This window comes from Triturus cristatus, chromosome 6, assembly GCF_964204655.1.
Source record: "Triturus cristatus chromosome 6, aTriCri1.1, whole genome shotgun sequence".
Taxonomy (NCBI): domain Eukaryota; kingdom Metazoa; phylum Chordata; class Amphibia; order Caudata; family Salamandridae; genus Triturus; species Triturus cristatus.
This window is the reverse complement of record NC_140589.1, coordinates 505,131,514-505,154,909: the sequence shown is the minus strand read 5'-3', so window position 1 is coordinate 505,154,909 and position 23,396 is coordinate 505,131,514. Positions and strand designations below refer to the sequence as shown.

The window sequence follows — 23,396 nt, the reverse complement described above, 5'->3', positions numbered from 1 at the left end:
AGTAAGACGATGCTGGAACAGATACAGGTCCCGGGGAGGTGGGTGGGCGTGTGTGGCTCTGCAGCTCTACATGCCAATAACAGATGCATACTGGTAAGTAGCATATTCCGCTCGAGGCATATGAGCTACAGATCACACACTTAGGATAGACTATATAGCAGTGTCTCCCCTAACGGTGGTCACCTGTATCAGTTGCAGCAGTTTGGAATAAAGTTTTAAGGACAGCCTGACCCACAGAAGCTTGTTGTTTCGCTTTCACGTCAACACAGTAGTGTTTAGTGAAGTTGTGTGTTGCAGACCATGTGGATGCCTCACAAATATCTTCTAAGGGAATGTTTCCTAAGAATGCCATGGAAGCCCCTATTTTGCGAGTGGAATGCGCTCTAGGGGGAACTGTTACAGTGCGTTTAGCCTTGTGGTAGCATATTTGGATACATTTAACTATCCAACTGGCTATTCCGGATTTGGAAATGGGGTTGCCTTTATGTGGTGGAGAGAAAGCAACAAACAATTGTTTGGTTTTGCGAAAAGATTTGGTTCTATCGATGTAATAAAGCAGGGCTCTTTTAACGTCTAAGGTATGAAGAGCTCTTTCAGCTACAGAGTCTGGATTTGGGAAGAACACTGGTAGCTCGACTGATTGGTTAAGATGGAACAGAGAAATGACTTTTGGTAGGAATTTAGGATTTGTCCTAAGAACCACTTTGTTACGGTGTAGCTGGAAGAATGGTTCCTGTATGGTTAAAGCCTGGATCTCACTTACCCTTCTAAGGGATGTGATAGCAATAAGGAACGCTACTTTCCATGTAAGGAACTGTAGTTCGCATTTATGCAGAGGTTCAAATGGGGGACCCATGAGCCTTGTGAGAACAATATTTAGGTTCCACACTGGAGAGGGTGGTAATCTGGGAGGAATAATCCTTTTAAGACCTTCCATGAAGGCTTTGATCACTGGTACTCTAAATAATGACAAGTGTTGTCGATTTTGTAAGTAGGCTGCTAATGCTGCTAGGTGGAGACGTTTGGATGAGTACGCTAAATTACATCTTTGCAAGTGTAGTAAGTAGCAAATGATGTTCTGGATGGATGCATCCAGTGGGCGTATATCATTGTTAGTGCAGTAAATGGCAAATCTTTTCCATTTTGCAGCATAGCAGGCTCTAGTAGTAGGCCGTCTGGCCTCTTTTATAATATTCATGCAGTCTGGTGGTAGGTTGAGGTAGCCGAACTCTAGGACTTCAGGAGCCAGATCGCTAGGTTCAGTTGATGTGGATCTGGGTGTTTGATTTCTCCATGGTTCTGGGTTAATAAGGACGGGGAGAGGCGCAGTTTTTGGTGTGGAACTAGAGAGAGTTCCAGCAGTGTTGTATACCAGGGTTGACGCGCCCATGTGGGAGCTATTAGTATCAGCTTGAGATACTGTTGCCTGAGTTTGCGTACCACAAATGGAATGAGTGGGAGAGGCGGAAAAGCGTACGCAAATCTGCCTGACCAGTTCATCCATATTGCATTGCCCTTCGACTGTGGGTGGGGAAACATGGCGGCGAAGGTTGGGCATTTTGCGTTTTCGTGTGTGGCGAACAGGTCTATGTCTGGTTGGCCCCATTTTTGGAAGAATGGGAGTAGGACTTGTGGGTGTAATTCCCATTCGTGGATCTGTTGAGTTTGTCGACTCAACAGGTCGGCAATCTGATTGTGAACTCCTGGAAGGTGTTCTGCTAGCAGGTATATGTTCTGGGGAATGGCCCATCTCCAAATGTTCTGTGCGAGCTGGGACAGCTGGAGAGAATGTGTGCCTCCTTGTTTTTGTATGTAATACACGGCTGTCATGTTGTCCGTCCGGATGAGGACAGTTTTGTTCTGGAGATTTAATTGGAATGATTTTAGTGCTAGGAATACTGCCAGTAGCTCCAGGTAATTGATATGGAGCCCTTTCTGTTGAGTGATCCATGTGCCCTGAGTGGTGTGTGTTAGGAGATGGGCTCCCCATCCTGTGAGGGATGCGTCGGCTGTCAGCACTATTTGTGGAAGAGGCTCTAAGAACGGCCGCCCTTTGGACAGGTTTAGAGAGCGATGTGAGCGGCTGTCCACCAACACCAGATCTGCCAGTTGTCCGTGAGCCTGATTCCACTGACGTGCTAGACATTATTGCAAGGGACGCATTTGAACTCTTGCATAAGGCACAATGAAGATGCATGACGCCATCATGCCTATGAGTTGCATGAACACTCTTCCTGGAAGAGAGTGTTGGGTTTGAAATTTTGCGATCAGAGCTTGTATTTTGGCTATCCTGGCTGGGCTGGGATATGCTAGTGCTTTGGAGCTATTTATGGTGTCTCCCAGATATTGATGTATGTGGGAGGGTTGGAGATGAGATTTGGGATAGTTTATTGTGAATCCCAAGGACATTGGCTGGGTTAAAGTTCAGTTTTTAAATTTAAGAACTCAAGAGCGGGAAGATGAGGAGCTCACAAAAACATCGGTAAGGGCTCATTTTTTATTGATATCCTCTCCCCAGATCGAGCCCTATCTTAATCTGGTCAGGAATCACTATCATCGTTGGTTGTTGACCAGATTTCGTTTCAACCAAATTCATTTTGTTTTAGGGAGCGTTGAGGGATGGAGTAAACCTACAGATGCAGCTTTTTGTAATTGCGACGGCCACTCATTTCAAGATACTGCGCACTTTACCTTTTTTTGTAAATATTATGTTGAAAGCAGAAGGAAGTATATCATACCATTGTTGCGAGGGAGGGGTTTTTATCAAGTTAAACCTGCTTTGATGTATTTGCAATTATTAAATTCCCCTTGGATTACCTTTAACATTGCTAACTTCCTGGTTGCTGAAGCTCGGGCAAGGAAAAAACTTGATGTACAGTCTATTTTATGATCTTAGTGTTATTTGTATTTGTCGGGATGAATTTTTATAATGTTGTTATTGTATTGTACCTGTGTTTTTTAACAATTTGTAATATTGTGATGTACTTTTGTGATTTTAATTAATCGATTAAAGTGGTTTTGATGATGATGATGATGATGAATAGTTTGGTGAGTGTGTAGGATGCATTTGTTGAATGAATTGGCTTTTATGAGCCAATCTTCTAGATATGGGAAGACATGAATTTGTTGTCTCCTGAGATGCGCTGCTACTACTGCTAGGCATTTGGTGAATACTCTGGGCGCAGTTGTTACCCCGAATGGAAGGACTGTAAACTGATAGTGTTGTCCGTCCATCACAAATCTTAGATACTTCCTGTGAGCAGGATGCATGGGGATGTGAAAATAGGCGTCCTTGAGGTCTAATGTTGCAAGGAAATCGCCTTGTTGTAGTAGTGGGTGTACTTGTTGAAGAGTGATCATATGGAAATGATCTGAGTTTATGTACTGATTTAGGAGTCTGAGGTCCAGTATCGGTCTGAGCATCTCGTCCTTTTTGGGGATTAGGAAGTACAGTGAGTATACCCCTGTACCCTGATGTTGTAAGGGAACTGATTTTATTACGTGTTTTTGAAGCAATGAGAGCACTTCTTGTTTGAGGAGCGTAAGATGGTCTGGTGACATATAGCGTTGCTTGGGTAGAATGTGTGGGGGGTAGTGGTGAGTTCCAGGCAGTAACCATACTGGATAATTTGTCTTACCCACTTGTCTGTTGTGATGGAGTTCCAGACAGGTAGGAACTGTTTGAGTCTTCCCCCGCCTGGAGTGGAATGGTCTGGGGGGAGTGGAGGAAAGTCACTGTTTTGTGGCGGGAGAGGTACGAGTGTTGGTACTGCCTCGACCTCGTCCCTTGGTGTGGTTTCCTCTATATCCTCCTCTAAAATATCCTCTACTGGGGGATGTTTGTGTAGAGGGTTAAGATGTGGAGGAGGTGTCTGCTCCAATGTTTTTGGAGGCTCCTCTGTAGAAGGAGTGTCGAAAGGAGCTACGTGGTTGTGGAGACTGCAATGCTCCCATGGATTCAGCAGTCTCAGTGTCTTTTTTCATTTTCTCAAGTGCAGTGTCTACTGCTGGTCCAAACAGTTGTTCTTGATTAAATGGTTCGCTAAGTATAGTAGTTTGTACTTCTGGCTTAAAGCCTGAAATGCGTAGCCATGCATGGCGTCTAAGGAGTACACTTGTGTTTATTGCCCTAGAGGCAGTGTCTGCGGCGTCAACTGCACATTTAATTGAGGCATTTGAGATAAGTTTTCCCTCTTGTATAAGGTCATTTGCCTGGGCCTTGTATTGGTCTGGTAGGTGTTGTATCAGGTCTTCTAACTGATCATAGTGAGCCCTATCGTAGCGTGCTAATAGGGCTTGGGTGTTGGCGATACGCCAATGATTAGCGGCTTGTGCTGCTACTCTTTTGCCCGATGCCTCTAATAGTTTGGATTCCTTGTCAGGGGGCGGTGTATCTCCCGTAGTTTGGGAGTTGGCGCGTTTCCTTGCGTTGGAAACGACCAGAGAATCCAGAGGGAGCTGCCCTTTGATGTAACAAGGATCTTCTGGGGCAGGTCTATATTTTTTCTCAATTCTTGAGTTGAGTACCCTGGCCCGTACGGGGTCTTTAAATACTTCTGTGGCGTGTTTTATGACCCCTTTAATCATGGGTAAAATTTGAACCGACTTCTGAGACTGTTCAAAAGTGTCTAAGAGGAAGTCTTCCTCGGGTGCATCGGAGTGCATGGTGAAGCCATGATAACGTGCTGCTCTGTGTACTAGTTGTCCAAACCCCAGGTAGTCATCTGGAGGTGATGGTTTTGGAGGGATATGGTGTAGGGTCAGGCATATCTGGTAGAGGGTATGCCCAGTCGTCCAATGGTACGGTATCTGGATTTGTGAACAGATCATTAAGATCATCAGGATCACCCCCTCCCCCTAGGTCATCATCATCATCCTGTGGGGGTGGTGTATGTGATGGAGATGGTAGAGGTAATGGTGGTGTAGGCAGAGGGGGTGGGATAGGAGGTGGTACAGGAGAGGAAGGAGGAATTGCTGATGTTGCAGAGTCCTTCTTCTTTATAGGAACTGGGGCAGGTGTTGTATTCGGTTTCCGTTTCCTACAAGGTACAGCAGTGACATGTCCAGTTTTTGGATTAATATAGATCCTTTTTTGTGTTGGATCTGGGTGGAAAAGTTCTTGGTCTTCAGGAACAGACTTTGGCGCCGATTTTTTCGGTTCCGATCGAGGTTTTGGGTGATCGGTAGAGTCTTTGGCTTTAGGAGGTGTATTATAGTCCTTAGCCGGTGGTTTCGGTGCTGATGAAGGTTTCGGCACGGATGAAGGTTTCGGTGCCGAAGTTGAGTCTGAGCTTGGGAGCTTTCGGTGCCGGTTTGTCTATGGGCCTCGGTGTTTTCGGTGCCGAAGGCGCCGGAGCCGGTTTCGGTGCCGAGAGGTCTTGTGTCTTCGGTGCCGAAGGTGCCGGTGGCACAATCATATGTGGTTTGCTCAGGCCCGAGCCACTGGAAGGCTTGTGTTTCTTCGAAGCAGAGCTTCTGAAGGGTGTTTTCAGTCTCGACTGGGGCCAGCTGGCGAAGTCTTGACCAATGCCTTTGGTTTTGGAGGGGTTGGGGTAGGGGCAGTGGTACTCACGCATTGCCCCGGAGTAATGGGGTCGTCTACATCTGAGGTAATTTGAAGTTCCTCAGAATCTTCTTCCGGGACATCGGGACCCTCATCGAAGATGTTTTCTGGTTCCGGGGCTGGTTTGTGTGCCATGATATGGCGTTGAGCTCTTCGATCCCGAATGGTCTTTTTGGATCGAAATGCGGCGCAGGCTAGACAGCCGGACTCGTGTTCCGGCGACAGGCACAGGTTGCAGACCTTATGATGGTCACTGTGTGGGAACTTTGCTCCACACTGGGGGCATTTTTTAAACGGCGTCCTTTACATGAGCCGTAGGCCTCACGGCGCGGATAGGTCAAATTGCCCGCGTCGACGTCTGGAACCGGTCCGATGAATTCGATGTCGAGTGAAGGTGCCTTGATGTAGTCTTGTAAAAGTTTTTCGCTTCGAAAGCTTGTTTTTGAAGTTTTCTACCGGAGTGGAAAAGTTACATCCGAACCCAATGGCGGAAAAAAACAATCTGAAGATGGAGTGGATGCCCATGCGCACTGTAGTCCAAGGGAGGAGTCACCTATCTCGTGACCAAAGACTTCTTCCGAAGATAACAACAACCTGCAAGCATCCGAGCCCAACACCAGATGCCGATCTACTATCCTAAGTGTGTGATCTGCAGCTCATTTGCCTCGAACTTATCGGTATCATAGCCTGAATATCCTAGACATGCCGTTTGGGAGGATAGGCCTTAAACTGCACTGTGTCCAGAGTGAGACAGATGAAAAGGAGCTTCTGAGAGGGAGTCAGGTATATATTCAGCATGTTGGCAGTGAATCCCAGTGAATGTAGGAAGTTCACCATAGTCTGGATGTGAAAGACGACTGCCTGGGGTGAGCCCACCGTCAAAAGCCAATCATCGAGGTAGGGGAAGACTGGAATCCCTGACCTCTGCAGAGGTGCTGCAACCACCGCCATCCCCTTGGTGAACATCTGAGGGGCGCTGGTGAAGATAAAGGGGATCACAGTAAACTGAAAGTGCTCTTGGCCCACCATGAACCGCAGGTAGCACGTGTGTGCAGGCAGGATAGGGATGTGGAAGTATGCACCCTGCAATTCTAATGCTACCATCTAGTTTACAGGGTCCAGAGCAGACAGGACCTGAACTAAGGTGAGCATCTTGAACTTTTCCTGTTTCAAGCAAGTGCAGGTCTAGGACAGGAAGGAGGCCTCTATCCTTTTTGCCACCAAAAAGTAGCCGGAATAGCAATCACAACCTACTTCTGATGCTGGCACTCTCCCTATGGCCTCTTTCGCCAAAAGGGCTCACACTTATTGCCGGAGTAAGAAGAGATGGTCCTCCGTCAGCCGGTTGTAAGTGAGTTCCCTGGGTTAGGTAGTCTCCAGAAAGGTGATGGAGTAGCCCATCTGGACTATTTATCAAACCCACTTGTCGATTATTATGGGCTGCCAGTGGGGCAGGTGATGGTGTGTCCTGCCTCCCACTGGGTTCTGTGCTGGTATAAGGACACACTGAAGGGGTTAGAAGGCTGTGGCTGCCTGAGGGGGGGGTGGTGGTTGGGGTGGAGCGCTGGACTGACCCGACTGTTCGTTGGTGGCCCCACGTGGTCTGTGGAGACTGCATCCGCAAAAAGGCTAGGAAGCCCATTGGTCTTGGTGGCTGGGTGGGAAGGGATGTGGTTAGTAGCCCCTACAATAGCCACAGAACAGGAGGAAGACAGCCTGGGATTGGTTAGGGGCAATGGATAGACTAAGACTTTGTTTTAGGGGCAATGAATAGAGCCAAGGACCTGGCCGTAGTTCTGCTGTCCTTAAAGCGCTCCAGCACCGAGTCCACCTTCTCACCAAAGAGGTGAGAGCCATCTAAGGGCATGTCCATAAGTAAAACTTGGACATCACCTGAAAATCCAAAGGTTCTCAGCCAAGCGTGAGGTCTTTTTGCCGATGACGATGAAATTGCTCTGCCCAGGGAGGCGCTTGTATCAAGTCCACATCTGATGATGAACTTTGCTGCTTCTCGCCTGTCAGCAATAGCTTGGGAGAGCATGGCTCGGGCTGTCTCTGAGACCATAGGTAGCACTTGCGCAACCAAATCCCACATAGTGTTGGTGTATTGGCCTAAAAGGCACACAGTGCTAGGCTGGAGGAAGAGAAACTCCTGTTACTGAAGGTAATCAGCCTTTAGGATCACCTATCGAGTGGAGTGGTAGGGGACGCACCCAGATTGATCCTGGAAGTGGAGGCTTGGACCACCAAGCTCTCTGGGGTGGGGTGCTGGCTGAGGAAAATGGGGTCTCCAGGAGAGGGGAGATGGTGGCAGGCATTTGTCCTGTGCAGAGAAGCCTCTGTGCAGGCGTGGACAAGGCCTAAAAGAGGACACCTGTAAGGGCTTCACCTACTGGGAATAAAAGGTTTAGAAGGGTCGACTCCCGACCAAACCATCACTGCAAATGAGGCCCGCTTCTCCATAGCCTTGGTAGGAGGGGAAAACCAGGCCAGTATCTGGTGAAGTGTTCAATCCACTCGCATCTGCCAGTTCCTCTACCAGTAGTCCTCTGTGTCTTCAATGGGATGGTGGTAATAATAAGAGTCCTCTGACCCATCCTAATTGTCATCCTCTCCAGGCCTGTCAAAGGAAAAAGGCACTGGCTCCAGTTCAGAAGGCATGGTACCAGTAAGCGCCGGAGTCATCATACAGCAACATCCATCCAGCACCATGTCAGAGCCAGGTATGACGATGGAGTTCGCGCAACCGGGATCAACAGTGCCGAGGGGCTGAGCGGAGAGGTCTTTCAGGGACCGTTGGTTCATCGCCTTCAGATTCATGGTGCGGGATTCCTTGCAGGTCTTGGAGTAATGGATCCGCAACAAGCACCATTGGCAAACAAAATGAAAGTCTGTCACAGAGATCTGCTTGTGACAGGAACCACACGTTTTAAAACCTGTTGGCTTTTTAAGGGGCATTCCCGACACACCAAGAGATGAAAATCTCAAAAAAGCTATGACAAAAAGTCGTGAAATACGAGTCAAAAAATGACTGAAGGTAACTCTATCCAGATCTGCATTGATTGGCGCAGAAATAAAAGAACTGGTCCCAGTGGTGATGCAATATTAAATGGAAATCAACATCACCTGACAAATCAATTTTTTTTTTTAAAACAGATTTTATTAGTACTTTTCATTTTATATATTATGACTAATGCAGTAACTTCCCCAACTTATCCCCCCTCCCTCCAGTCCGTTTATCTTCGTAGAAAAGCGTACGAGATCACCTGTTGTCTGAGGCTTGGAATACAACAGCACTATAAGCAACAACAGCATATCGACTGTTGAATTACATTGACAACGACACCTGTTCAATGGATCGTATTCTTGCATCTATGATTGTCCTGTTCGTGGTGGGTTTGGAGTTCTACACTCTTTATTGCGAACCGTAGTGGGTGTCTACAAAGTCTAATTCTAGCGCTTTAAGAGTTTCTAGCATGACATCCCACTCCAGTGCTATTGGGGTTTTACGTAGTCCCTTGGCCTCCTTCCGTCGTATGGCAGCGCTTTCTGCACTACCCCAGCGAATCAGTTCACCTTGCCACGTGTGTGCAGAGTGTGCTTTCTTGGATTTCCACTGCATGGTGATAGCCCTTATTGCTAGGATCAGCGACAGGTTCACGAATCTATATTGTGCTTTGTGTTTAGAGGAGGATTTATGAAGTCCCAGGATGCATCCTTCTATGGTATTGGTTATGTCCCTTTGTGTGGCTGCGTATGTATATTGTCTGACAGAGTCCCAAAACCCCCTTAGATGTGGGCAGGACCACACCATGTGAGCTAGATCGGCTCCCTCACAGCGACATCTGGGGCAGTGGTGTTGAGTTTGCAGAAACATTTTGTCCAGTCTATGGGGGAGGAGGGGGGGGGGGGGTAAGATAGGCCCTGTGAAGTATCATGGTTTGGATGTATTTGAATTTTGCATTTATTATTAGTTTCTTAGGATGTTATACATTTTTCTCCCATTCTTAGTCTTCTAGAGCCCGCTCTATGGCATCCGACCATGTGTTTCGTAACGGATCGAGGGCTATCCCCGCGTGGGCACGGATCCCTACATACAACCATTTAATTAAGTGCCTACCCCAGCCCATATAACAAAGGGCTTTAACCAATTCGTGCGTAGAAGACTCCTGCCGGTGTGGGGCCCAATGTGTTTTTACATATTGTACTATCGCCGCATGCAATATATACAAGTGGTCAGGCACCCTGTCTCTCTAACAAAGTTACCATAATCCAGTAGCTGTCCATCGTAGAACAAGACTGACACCGAGCTAACCCCTACATCTAGCCAGGGAGCGATAGTACGCTTCGTTATTTGTCCAGTCGCCAGTGGTATTCCCAATAAGGGGATGTTACCTGCGTAGGCAGGGTGTGGGCATGTGTAGTGTAGTGCCACTTTCCAACACTGTAGCGCCGTGTTTAGCAGAGGAGGAAGATGCTGGGGGAGTTTGCAGCGCAGTAATAACAGTGAATGCAAGGTCCCTCTTGTGATATCTCGCTCAGTGTATCCTATTTCTTGCAAATTACGCCCGGCAGTCCAAAAGGACAGGCACTGTAATTGACAGGAATAGTAGTATGCTCTAAGGTCCGGCACTCCCAGGCCTCCTCTATCCGCACCAAGCAGAAGCTTTTTGAGGCTTATCCTCCGTCTGCCGGGCCCCCAGATGAGGTCAATTAGCATAGTATTTAAGAGTTAAAAGTGTTCTGTGGGAGTAGCACCGGTAGATTTGTAAAATAATAAATCAATCGTGGAAGGACCACCATTTTCGTTATGGCCACTCGTCCCAGTACTGATAACGGTAACGTGATCCAAAAGGCGATACTAGAGCGTAGGGTTCTGATTGCTCTATTGAGGTTTGCTGTCCAACATATCGGTGGGTGTCTGATATACATGAATACCCAGATATTTAAACGTGTGCGGAGCCACCAGTAATACTGTGGGCCCAAATAAGATATCCGTGGGTGAGACATGCTGACGAAAGAAAAAGGTGTGTGATTTTGTTGAGTTAATAGCCAGGCCTGATATGTGGCAAATATTTCAGACAGAGGGGCTAAATCCGACCTAAGTTCTCTAATGTAAAGAATAATGTTGGCAGCGTAAGCAGAGAAGAAATGCATGGTGGGCCCCATCGGAATGCCCATCTCCTGTGCGTCTACACGCAGCTTGAGAGCCAAGGGTTCCAATGCCAATATAAACAGAAGTGGCGAGAGCGGGCATCCTTGCCTCGTCCCTCTAAATATCGGCTATGCAGCTGATATATGACCTCCGGTACGGACACGAGCAGTGGGGGCATCATACAGTAGGCGGAGCCATTTGATATTGTCATCCGGCAGCCCAAATTTCGCCAGTGCCTTGAACATGTATTCCCAGTTTAGCGTATCAAACGCTTGGCTTAGATCTACCGCATGAGTGTAACGTGCTGGGGCGGCCGCCATGAGGTAGTGTAGTCTTCTGGTATTCAAGGACGTGCTCCTGGCCGGCAAAAAGCTAGTTTGATCTATGTGTATCAGTTGCTTCAGGAGGGGCAGAAGCCTATTCGCCAGTACCTTACTAAGTATTTTGTAATCTGTTGCTAGCAACGATAGTGGGCGGTAGCTTGCCATGTCGGCGGGATCTCTCCCCGGTTTCGGGAGAGAGACCACCAATGCCTGTGCTGTGGTGAGTGGCAATTTTCCCTCCGCCATCGCCGTGTTGTATAAGAGCTCTAGGCTGGGCAGGAGAGAGTCCATGAAAGTATTATAAAATTCTGCAGGTAACCCATCCAGCCCAGGGGTTTTATTACGAGGGAGCCCTTTAATTGCTATCTTGATTCCAGGCTTGGTAACAGGGCCAGACCGGTCTTTCAGGGCTGCTGCAATCAGTTGTGGGTATGGCAATGCGTGTAAGAAGTCGTCTATTCGCGTTTCCTCCCTATCTGTAGGTTTGCTGTACAATGTAGTATAGTATTGGCAAAAGGCTGCATTAATGTCGTTTTGGGTATATGCTTTAACACCTGCCAGGGTAGTGAGTTCGTTAATTACAATGGCAGGGGGATCGTCACGTAGTATTTTAGCTAACAATGCCCCTGATTTGTCCGCCTCAGAATGACACCTTTGCGTGTACCGTTGGTGGTCTATAATTCGAAGAGACTAACAATTCCGCGTGTTGGATGCGGATTTCCTGGAGTGGTGCCTGTTTCTCCCTGTCATTTGCGGCTTCCTGTTCCAATCTATCCATCTTGCGTTCGGTTTCTGTAAGGGACTTATGAACTTCCTGTCTAGCTCCCACTGTCACGCTGATAGCCCTACCGCGTATGACCGCCTTACAGGCGTCTCATTCAATTGAACCATTTGAAGCTGTATTACTATTTTCCGCAAAATAATGCACAATAGTGTCGGCCATGGCGATACGGAACGGTGTGTCTTCTAGCAACTGCGGCCATAGTCTCCAAGTAGGTACCGGAGTAGATATCCTGCCCCATGTGACTTATCTCTAGTGGGTTATGGTCCGAAAAGGTTTTGGCTAGATATGTAGCGTGTGTGACCTGCATCGCAATCGTGTTTGATCAGTATATTCTATCTATTCTAGTATGTAGTATATGGACCGTGGAGTAGAACGAGTATTCCCTATGTGTTGGGTGTCGCATTCTCCATACATCGCAGAGTGCCCAACCCTCCGCCGAACTGCAAAGTGCCTTTGCCTGCTTATTCACGCCTGCACCATTCAGAGGGGGATGGGACCGGTCTAATGCAATATCCATGATGGTGTTACAATCCCCTCCTATAATCCAGGGATGCATCTCCGAGCCTGCTAATGCTAGGTTCAGGGTAATTAAAAACGTTATTGTTCAATATTCGGCGCATAAGTGCAACCCAACACTACTTGCTAACCATCAAGTGACCCTCGTATGAAAATACAGCGTCCCTGTTTATCAACTCTTCGTTCTAAGGAATTAAAAGGCACTCCTTGCCTGATCCATATGGTGACACCACACGCATATCCAGAGTAGCTAGTAGAGAAAACCTGTCCCCTCCATTTCTTACGAAGCTTCACTGCCTCCTGTTCCAACATGTGGGATTCTTGTAAGTACACTATTTGTGCTTTACGACGCAGCAATTGAGCGTGTATTCTATGATGCTTCTGGACGGAACCCAATCCTCTAATGTTCCACGTTATTATGTTATACTTGCTGAGTGTATGCATTGTAATACTAAGTTTGTCTCTAGGACAGGCCGTGCCGTAGATGTGCTAGTGATAAGCCGCCTCATAGTAATCAAATGAATAGGACTGTATTCCCTCAAAACTCCCAATACTCGATCCGGTCAAGGAACTATACCGGACCATGCAACTAACCATGGCAAACAAAACTATGCCCTGTACAACAATGGCATTTGCAGATTGGGGGACATCGCCAATGCCATCCATGGGGTGCAGACCGCACTCCAACGTACTATAGAGCTCCGTCAGAACGGAACCCCGGGCTCGGGAAAAAATTTACACACACATTGCTGCAACATATTTTAGCAAACGGATATGATATCAGTGTCAGAGGTAGGTCTTTAAGCAGCAGTGTCTTATGGTAGTCAGCCAAATAATCCATCTGCCGTTTGTGGGGTCACGGTGGGAAACAGGGCCACACTGCCCTCAGAGTCCGACCTGTTCAAGTTGTCCTCGGAGGAGGCCGAGTCCTAGATTAGTGTAGTCTGTCGAAATGTAGCAGCTGCATGACCGCCTGCTTCTTGCTCTGTTGCTTTTGCTGTGACGTCAGGTTGGTCCATCGAGAGTTCCTGCGAATCCGTCTGCTCCGGCGGGTGCCAGCTGGTTCCATTCGATTGGAGCTATGCTGTGTGCTCTGGGAGGCGTTATCCCCACTCGCTGTAGGTTCTGTCACCTCCAGCCATTCCTTGGTATCTTCCGGGCTCTCGAAAAAATGTGTTTTGCGTTCATGAATAATTTTTAATCGGGCCGGGAAGAGTAGCGCATAGTTTAGATTCAGGTCTCTCAGTTTCTTTTTAACAGCCAGGAAGGAGGAGCGCTGTCTCTGCACCCTAAGTGTGTAATCCGGATATCGCGATATTCTGCTATTCTCTAAGTTTATCTGAGTCAGCTCCCGCGCTTTTTGTAACAACATGTCTCGGTCCCTTTAATTTAACAGTCGGACGATAAGGGGCCGAGGGGGAGCTCCCGGTTTAGGGTGACCAGTGGGTATCCTATGTGCTCGTTCCATGCAGTACTGAGCAGAGAGGCCCTCCGATGTGACATGTTCGCGGAACCACTGCTCCATGTATCGGGCCGAATCCATCCCTTCACATCGTTCAGGCAGCCCAATGACGCGTACGTTATTCCGTCTCGCTCTCCCTTCCGCGTCTTCAACTCGGTCTATCATGGTATTTACTTGTTTCTGGAGCTGTTGTATGTGGGTCGTGTTCTGGGCTTGTTGTGGAGACAGTTCTGCCAATGCCATGGTGTTATCCTTCACCTTATCCGCTAGCTTGGCATGATCCGCTTTGAGCAGCGTGAAACCGGTCGTAAGGGCGACAATTTGCTGTTCAATGGCTTTTCTGGAGTCCCGTACCTCCTCAAGAATAAGATCCAGTTTATCCATGGTTCTGCTTCATTTGTAGGTGGTATACAGCTGGGCAACTGTGATGTTTCGCCATACTCCGCTTGCTCCATTGTGGGGTCAGCACTGGGGCCAGCATCCTGCTGCTTTCCTTTATTGCAGCCCATCACCGCCGTCCTGGCCGTGTAAGCCAAGCGATGAACTGCCTCACCGTGTTGTAGGGGGGGCGGCAGGTCCGGTGTGTCACAGCGCCAGATCGCCAGCGGCGGTCCTACCAGCGTTCGTCACAGACACACGGATTGGGGACACAGCGGGTTATCGTGCTCATACAGGGCAGACACTTGGTGCTGGGATCGGCTCGATCTATGGCCCGCTGTAGATGCGGGCGTTGCAGAGCCTATGGTCTTCTGTGGCACCCTGCTCAGCAGTACAATTTGCCAGGGGCACACTACAGGCCGTCAGGGTCTGCCGGGGCTGTCTCGCAGACGTCTTTTCCAGGACTTCCCAGCCCTCAATGACCTCTAAGGCTCAGATACGGTGCTAGTGGGGGCAGCCGGGAATGTAGCAGGCCCACTCTCCCGATTGCAGGCACCTATGTCAGGTCTTGTGTATTGCACTCCTCCTACTCAGGTCTCTGCAGGTGCTCCCAGCCCGCCACACATTCAGACTGCCTCTCTTCCGTTGATCAGGCCCACCGCTGGGATTAATGACGCAGTATCTGCACCCTCCGGCGTCGTCCGTATTTATTTTTGTCCCCGCTCTTCACCCCTCATGTCACCAACAGTTCTCTGTGCCTCTCCGGTTGTACTGTTCTCAATCGCGTGATCGGGCCCTTCTATGTTCCAATTCCCCTTCTGGGGCACCAGTCGTAGACCTCACAGCGTCCTCAGGCCCGCGTGGCTCCAACCCTGGGGCCTACCCCTGGGGCACGGTCACACTCACCGCCTTGGCCCGGTCTGCTACACAGGATTCCCAGCCGCTGGGACTGTCCCCCTCAATCGGCGGGGAGCTCACACAGGACCTACTCCGCAGCGGTCCCGCATTCAGGATCTTTCGCCGTTCAGCACCGCGAGCCCGCGGCTCCAGGCCCGCCTTTCCCTCTCGGCCTGCGTACGAGCTCCGGACCGTGTAAGTTGCGAATTGTGGGTGGCAGTGGGCCGAAAACCGGGTCTGATCATCTGCACCGCCTTGCTCCACCAGGACACGCTGCAAGGGACCCCTCTGTGCGACGTGTGGCAATGAAGTTTCAGGATCTTTGAGCCTCGGTCTGGAGCTCAGCTAAAAGGCGGCCGCCATGTTCGGCAGTCGGCCAGGCCCCCCTGATAAATCAATTATTTTTAAGCATATTGAAAATATTTAATCACATTGAACATATAATGCCTCATGTTTAAACATAGCACATTTATCACACGGATTTATGCATAGGTGCCCCGGAAAGGGGGGAATAGGTGCATCAATGTACAAAAGTGAGGGTGAGTGATAGAGTGAGGGTGAGTGATAGAGGGAGGGCAGTGAACAGTGTGTACATCAATAACGCATAAAAAGGCCTAAACAGCCTTAACCAAGGCTAAATTATTTACAAGAACAGAATGTCAAAAGAGGACACCGTGAATCTATCACTGTTGTCCACATTTAATACAGCGAACACAGAGCTGTCGACGTTTTGAACCAGGGTTGGTGTAGGCAATTTCACTCCTTACAAGATGGTCTTCATCAGGACCGTAGGGGCACCCTTGGTCCACCTGGCCGTGTGGTGGGTGGAGAGAACAAGCTCGGGCCCGAAGGCTCCAAATGCAGAGAGGCACGGATTATTTATATTATATGTAGACATCTATGACTTAATCCAATGGTTTGGGGGAGACTGGCATGAATAAATCAAGATGCTCCATCCGTCTGGTTGAATGACTTCACTTTTCTTTTACCATTTCTTTAAGGATCCGATTGCTGGCTGTTCAACCAAAGCACTGAAGTTTCACAGTTGAAATAGTCACAGCGCGAACGAGCACTTGTGTTTTCTGCAGCTGAATGCTGTTCATGCTTAATGAAACACAGCTGATCTGTGATTCAGCAGAAATCTGTGTGATAAATGTGCTATGTCTGAACATGAGGCATTATATGTTCAATGTGATTAAATATTTTCTATATGCTTAAAAATTGGTTTTAATCGATTTATCAGGTGATGTTGTTGTACATTTAATATTGCATTAACCACTGGGACCACCCCCCTTATTGTACCTCATTTCACCCAGGCCCTAGTGAGGCTTCTGGGTTTAACCCCATTATTGTGTAACTCAAAAGAAAAGAACTGGCATTAGCGAGCAGGGGTGGGGTCCAAATAGGCTACCAGCATGCAGGGGTACGGCTTGAAAATTTACAGAATATTCTAAGGTAAGGAATCTGTAGCTAGAAGTCTTAATCAGATGACAAGGATTTACAACATTTCTCCCAAACAACTCTACTGAATCAATTCAGTATGCATCAGTGCCTTGAGGTAAGCTAGTGCATTACATAAAGGTAACTGAAGGAGGCATACTAGTAAAAATATATTTCCAATTTGTTACCTGCACTCGTCCTATCTTTCCCCTCTGCTAAAGCAATTTCATTTTAACGGTGGAGTGTATTACTTCAGAAAATTCCATGCACACAGCCTACCAAGTGTTAACTTATGTTAAAAGTTAAACTACACATCTCTCAAACATAATAAAAGAATAGTGACAGTCCTAATTATAAGTGAGCCATTAATGAAACTTGGGGGCACAATAAGTTTAATTCACGTTCATAGATTGCAAGACAGAGAAACAGGATTTATGGACTTCTACAAATATAAATTCAACTTGTTTAGTAAGAAAAATACATCATTTGGGAAAACCTTTACATATAAGTAGGTGTCTGCTAGAAGACAAGGGGAGTGGCTATGGGAACCTGCCGATCACCCACAAAGTTAACTTTGCAGCTATGCAGAAAGGTTTTGCTGGCGTTTCAAACCCTAGCATAATAAGGACAACTACACATACCTGTCTATCAAGGATCTCAGGTAACAGATTTCCTCAAAGGGAAAACAACCTGAAAAAAAGGTTTAACGAAAAGTGCAAAATGTGCTGTAAATCTATTCTTGAATTAGTTGTATAAGGAAGGTAAGGAGATGTGCTTGGAAGTCTATCCTGGTTTCTGGTTGGTATCCTCTATAATTATGTGAGTTATTTCACAGTTCCCAAAAATGAGGAAATTTTGGACAAACCGATACAGAGATTTAGTAGTTTGTTGTGAATATGTCCATATGGATGTCAGTCTTAAAAATTCCAGAATTCAAATATCTGGTTACCATTAACTATTTGAATGTAGGGGCCACTTTACAAAGGGCCTCTGCACTCGTGGCAGGGTCCCATATTTGTTGCAAGGGGCCCTACACTTCTGGTGGTACCTCCGCAATGGGTAATTGCAGTATAGCGGTCCTCCTGCCACTAGTGCAAGTCCCCTCTTTACCACGAGTGCCGCAGCCTTTTGTGAATCGAGCCCCTAGTGTCATTTTGCTGATTAAATGTTTCTTTGTGTTTCTAACTTCGTTGGGGGATGTTAATGTGTTGTTTTGTTAACTGTTTTAACTTGGAACATACTTCGCTGTGGACTGCCTAATGCTCGAGCCAGAAATAATCGGTCCAGAACACGATCTTGATAGCTCGTGAATGAAATTACTATTTACCAACTGAAAGGACGCAGACCACTTTTGAATTTAATGGGTAAAAAGAAGAGGAAATAATCTTAAAAACGTGTAAAATATCACATAAACAGCAACAGGAATCATATGCGGATGCTAGATTGTATGATGTATTATGTATATAAATCTTCTATTTATGCTTTTAGCAGCATTCCTTGTACACCAGCTTTTGTGTTCTAGTCTATTATGTTGACATTACACGCGAACACACACTATTCCAAACATAGCCATCAACTTCAATATGTACAAATAACGTAACATCTGACCTGCTTTTTTACTCAGTTTATATAAGAAGGTCTGTCGAGGGTCGGAGTGATCTCGACATGTCAGCTGAAGTAAGGAGCCAGATTTTTTCCACTTCTGCATAAACCACAGACCTGTAAATCCAAAAAAAAGTCATCTGATGAATTGCATGCCTGAGTTTGTAATCGTTAGCAAATTCACAACTGCCATTTGAAGGAGTTTACACATTAAAGCCAGGCCAATTGGCTTTGCCAGTGTTATCCCGTCTGTTAAATTGCTGCGTGTGCTCTCAAATTGAAAGATGAAACTCTGAGAATAAGAATACTTGCGAGCATAATCAAAATTTCCAAAATTGTGTTATGTAGCAGGCATTAACTACATCCAGGAGTAGAGCAGGGTTTCAGCATGTCGATTTTGCAGCCAAGTGCTTACTATAATATGCTTGTGGTAGCTGGCTCTTCGTGGTAAGGCCCGATGCCACCATTCCTCCAGAAGTAGCATTTGCCAGCCACCACACGCAGATCATTTTATTAAAGGGCCCATGAAAAGGATGTCTGGCATTTCCTCTTTTTTTCGCCCAAAATGTTTGTTCTGTCTGTTTGAAAAGTGTATGAATGCAAATAGTAAATGCCCCTTAAAATAGCAAGAAAACGGTAAACCAGCCTAGCAAAAAAAAGTGTTTAGTATAAACGGTTTTATTCTGACAGGGCCAACAAGGCCTTTCATCATTTCAAGTTGATAAATTAAGTAACTTTGAATTTGGTAGCGGAAAGCAAGTGCCTAGGGTCTGAGGTGGCAAACGCGTAGGTTAGCAGTGAATAATTTTATGAAACGCACCTTTTAAAACTCAATGAAATCATCGAGAAAAGTTTAAATGGAACTAAACAAAAAAAGGTAGAGAAATACTAGACGCAGAAGGGGCTAGAACGACACATGGAAATACCTTTTAAAGATAAAGTGGTGCATCATGCAAGCAAAAATTAGGCCACCTAAAAGACAAAGGAATGCATAGTGAATCCGGAGACCGTGCATAAGAGGTTTCTCAAGAACAGGCAGATGCAGCCATGGACCCTTAACTGTAATCTGTGTGTCTATGCTAAGCTATTTATTCCCTACTTAAGTACACCCATCAGTCACAACCCAAAAGTAACAAGTACAGTAGAGAGGTTTACTTTTTTCATGTTTTATTGCAGAGGAAAGTAAATGTCACCACCACGTTAACAACATTAATGGCAGAAACCACATTTCATCATAGAGCAGGCCGTATGCTTCAACTTTATTTACCAAAGAGAAGAATAATCAACATCCTGCATTTGAAATAAAGATTGTGCAGCACAAGTCAATATATAGGTCTGCCACGCTGTTTCTTAAGTAGCCGCTGCGTAGGAAAGCACAAAAGCAGTTCGAAGGTAATATCTACACCCTGATTGTGTTGCACAAGGTTACTGTCTGCTTAGGGTTAGGCTTGCCAGGTGTCGTGTACTGGCACACCAAAACTACCTCCTCTGCTTACTTTTAAGAAATAGGTGCATAGCGGCAGTAAAAGGCTTAGCTCAAATGAACTCGACTAAGACACCAATAACGAGCAGCAGGAGAGGCTAGAACTATAAACCGATGTCATAATGATATGGGAATGGGGATCATTTCATAATGCTAACACGACAACTACAAATGCATCCTAACACCCGTAGAAAGCATTTTGTTCGCAGGTATACAGGTCAGATTTAGCTCCTTGTAATGATGAGTAATGCAAGTTCCTTTAATTCAGTGTATTCCAGCGGTAACAACTCCAGCTGCTTCCGAGCCCGTTAAGCACACACCTCTCCTCCCAACCTTCAGAATACTACGGCATTACATTCCAAAACTCAAGGGAGAAATGGAATTTGCAGGCACGAGCGCACATACAATCCAACATATCTCCAGCAAACAAGAAGAACGGTGCAATAAGGAAATAACAGTATCTCATTACATGACCATATACATAAAACATAAGTGAAAGTAAAGGGCAGTATAAACTAAATCGCCTCAGAACCCAAATGCTTACACTTATTCTAAAACCACATCATCAAACTTCTCGGGGGCACCAACTGTCTTCCAGTCTAGTACATGGATCCATATCGTGGGAATTTTCATCACTGCTCCCTTCAACATTTCTCGTATTATCCATTAACCACCCCTTGGGGTTGCCAGTACCGAAACCTCCCCTATTTTGACATTTAACTAGTTTACTTAAACGCAAATACTTTCCAACACTGAGCTTTTCTGGATTATTGTAATGGCTAATTACTTCAAATTTTCTGACAAATATACTCAGATCCTTCCTCTTCCTTCTTTTTCCTTTTACTTTGACCCAATCAACAAATGACAGCTTCACTTCTTTCACAGCATGTTTCTGATCATGGTATTTGTATATTGTTCCCTGGCTCTGTCTACGTTATCCTTACCCTTTTTAAAGAGACAAAGCATTCCCTTTTAATACACACCCATGCTTGAATGTCTTTAGTGAATGGTCCCTACTCATGAGGATTGTGAAAGGGGTATACCCCGTCATAGTTGGTGAAGTGTGGTAGGCCCATGATAATTTGCTGGCCTCCAACTTCCAATTATTACACCTTTTGATGGGCCTCTGGGTGTGCCTCATTAATACCACGTTAAAGTGCTCAACAGCACAATTGTGGAAGGATGGGGTAAGGAAGTATGTCGCCAAACAATATTATTCCTGTACAAAAAGCTCTGAAGAGGTACTCAAAGACAAATTAAGGCCCATTATCACAGAAAAGTGATCGGGCGTGCCCTTGAGCTGGAATTTTAAGTCAAGAGATTTAATAACCGTAATAGCGTCAGCACTTTCTAAGATACACAGTTCTGGCCATTTTCAGAATAAATTGAATAAAATTATAAACAATAGTGCTGCACCAACTTGACCACCAAAATCAGACCTACAATCTCCGGGGCTAACGCTTCTCATGGACCTCCAGGACATTCAAGGGGAGGTAAGGGAGGTCTAAAAGTGTTCAGGGTCTTGTTTGCTACTGAGCATTCTACAAGGACAACTCTCTCTGTCTCAATATCTATTCATGGCCACCAATATTGCGATTTGACGCTTCTCTTGTTTTCGATTATGCACAAATGGCCTTCATAATTTAGACCTAGGATTTCTCTTCTTCAGTACTAGGAGCAGTAGTACTCTATTTCCTGCAATTAGAGTACATTTGATACATATAGTAGAATCTTATTCCTAGAAACAGTAACCTTATAAACCAGAAATTTAGAAATGGCTTAGCGAAATCTCCTCCCTATGACCAGGAGAAAAAAGATCAAATACTTAGACCTTACAATAGTCAAAGGAAAAAAACGGTATTCCATTGGGTTGGGAAAAGTTCTCAGGAACCCAGGGCGGGAATACTCCTCGCCTCTGCATCCTTAATAGAATTGGAACTTTCCTTCATATTTACAAGGACATTTTTCATTCTATGGCAGGATCGGAGGCGAGGATTATGCTTGTTCAAAGCTTATCCACTACCAAAGAGGCCAAATCCAGGACCGGTTTAAAGTAAAATCATTTAAAATGGAGTCAAAAGACCAATCCACTGCATTACTGATATCCTCTAGGCGAGCCCCTAGGGAAAAAGGCTTTTGAGGCCATTGCAACTCTGACAGTATGTGTGCCAAATTGTGAGACATCAATGCTCGCTTCTTGCATGACCCAGAAGACCCATTGAGCAATGGTGGGAGGAGTGACCGCTTAGAAAGATTTCCTGAGGGAGATTAGCAACTGGCATTCTCTTGGCGGGTGGAGTTCCTCTGTCATGTTCTCATAAGCTTTGAAACATCGCACAACACAAAATCTTGGGGCCCTATCGAAAGCTGGGTAGGACACAATCTTTGAATTTGACTTTGTGCGTCATGAAATATGAAAGGTAACTCCTTGTGGAGTAAAAATCTAACCTGTGATGTCAAGGCCTCGGATGTCTGACGGCATGCCAAAAGACACAATAACATGGCAAGCTTTGCCGAAAGCTCTATGTGGGATAAGTACTTGTTCTTCTGCCATGACCGAAAAAGGTGGGGAACTTTGTTGACATCCCATAGAGACGAGTACGTGGGTTCAAGGGGCAGAGCTAAAGGTATCCCCCGCACCAGCTTGGACACCAAAGGATGCTCTTCTACTGGAGACCCCTGCAAAGGAGTGTGACCCGTGGAAATGGCCGATCTGTAGGAGTTTATCATCCGAAATGCTAATGCCTGTAAAGCCAGAGATGCCAGGAAATTCAAGATAGGGACGTCACAATCCATGGGATCCCTATCCTCCTGCACACACCAACGTACCCATCTGGACCATGCAAATTTATAGCATTTGCTAGTGCCATCTGCCCAGGCTGCAGCAAGCATTCCCTCAGCCTTGTGGAAAAGCCTGGGACTCACAAGCGTTGTCGGATATCTGCAAAGCCTTGAGTGGTATGCGCCTCTGGGTCTGTAACGGGTGACACTTGTCAAATGGATTCCGAAGGAGATCTGGAGCGTGGGGTAGAAGTATTGGAGAATCCCAGGAAAGTTCCAGTAGATCTGGAAACCATACTTGAGACCTTCAACATGGAGTGACTAGGACTACTCTTGCCCTCGGTCTCCTCACGTGGGTGGACAACCTCATGACCATCGCGAACAGTGGGAACGCATTTCCTGTCTCCATCAACCAGTCTTGTAGGAATGCGTCTGTTACCGTCGCCAGAGGGACTGGCTTCCAGCTGAAATATCTGGGAAGCTGGAGGTCCAGCAGAGGCAAAGAAGTGCACTGTGAACGGACCCCACCGGGCTTCCAATCTTCTGAAGATACTGAGATGCAGTTGCCACAGACTCAGGCCTGATCATTGTCTTGAGCACCAGTCTGCCACTGTGTTGGAGGCCCGGGGAAGATATTCTGCCATAACTGATACCTGGTTGGATAGACCGAAGGCTAAAAAAATCTTTGGCTAAATCTGCCAGAGCTTTTCACTTACTTACCCCCCAGGTGATTGATATATCTGACCGTAGAGATGTTGTCCATCTACGGGAGGACTCTGCACTAGGCCCTGTGCTTGGTCCAACATCTGATCACGAAGGACCCTGACATGAGCTCCAAAGAATTGATGTGGGGATGTTGATGTGGAGAGGCTGTTACTATGCAGAGCACTTTCCTCCTGTAAAGGAGTCCCCGCAGCGGGTACCCAAACTCTACCTGCTGCCGTCAGACTCGATGACAATATCCAGGTCGGAGCCGAATATGGCCCTCCAGTTCCAAGCCTTCATGTGTGCT

The 23,396-nt window shown here is 46.5% G+C and overlaps 1 protein-coding gene across 2 annotated transcripts in view; it reads right to left on the bottom strand.

Annotated features, from left to right (window-relative positions):
• The window catches only part of FAM135A (family with sequence similarity 135 member A), a 907,387-nt gene that overhangs the window by 110,618 nt on the left and 773,373 nt on the right, over positions 1-23,396 (bottom strand). For both annotated transcript variants that reach the window (XM_085610912.1, XM_085610914.1), the window contains one exon: positions 18,127-18,237. In XM_085610912.1, the coding sequence (XP_085467038.1) occupies positions 18,127-18,237 (111 nt within the window). The remainder of the gene's footprint in view (positions 1-18,126; positions 18,238-23,396) is intronic.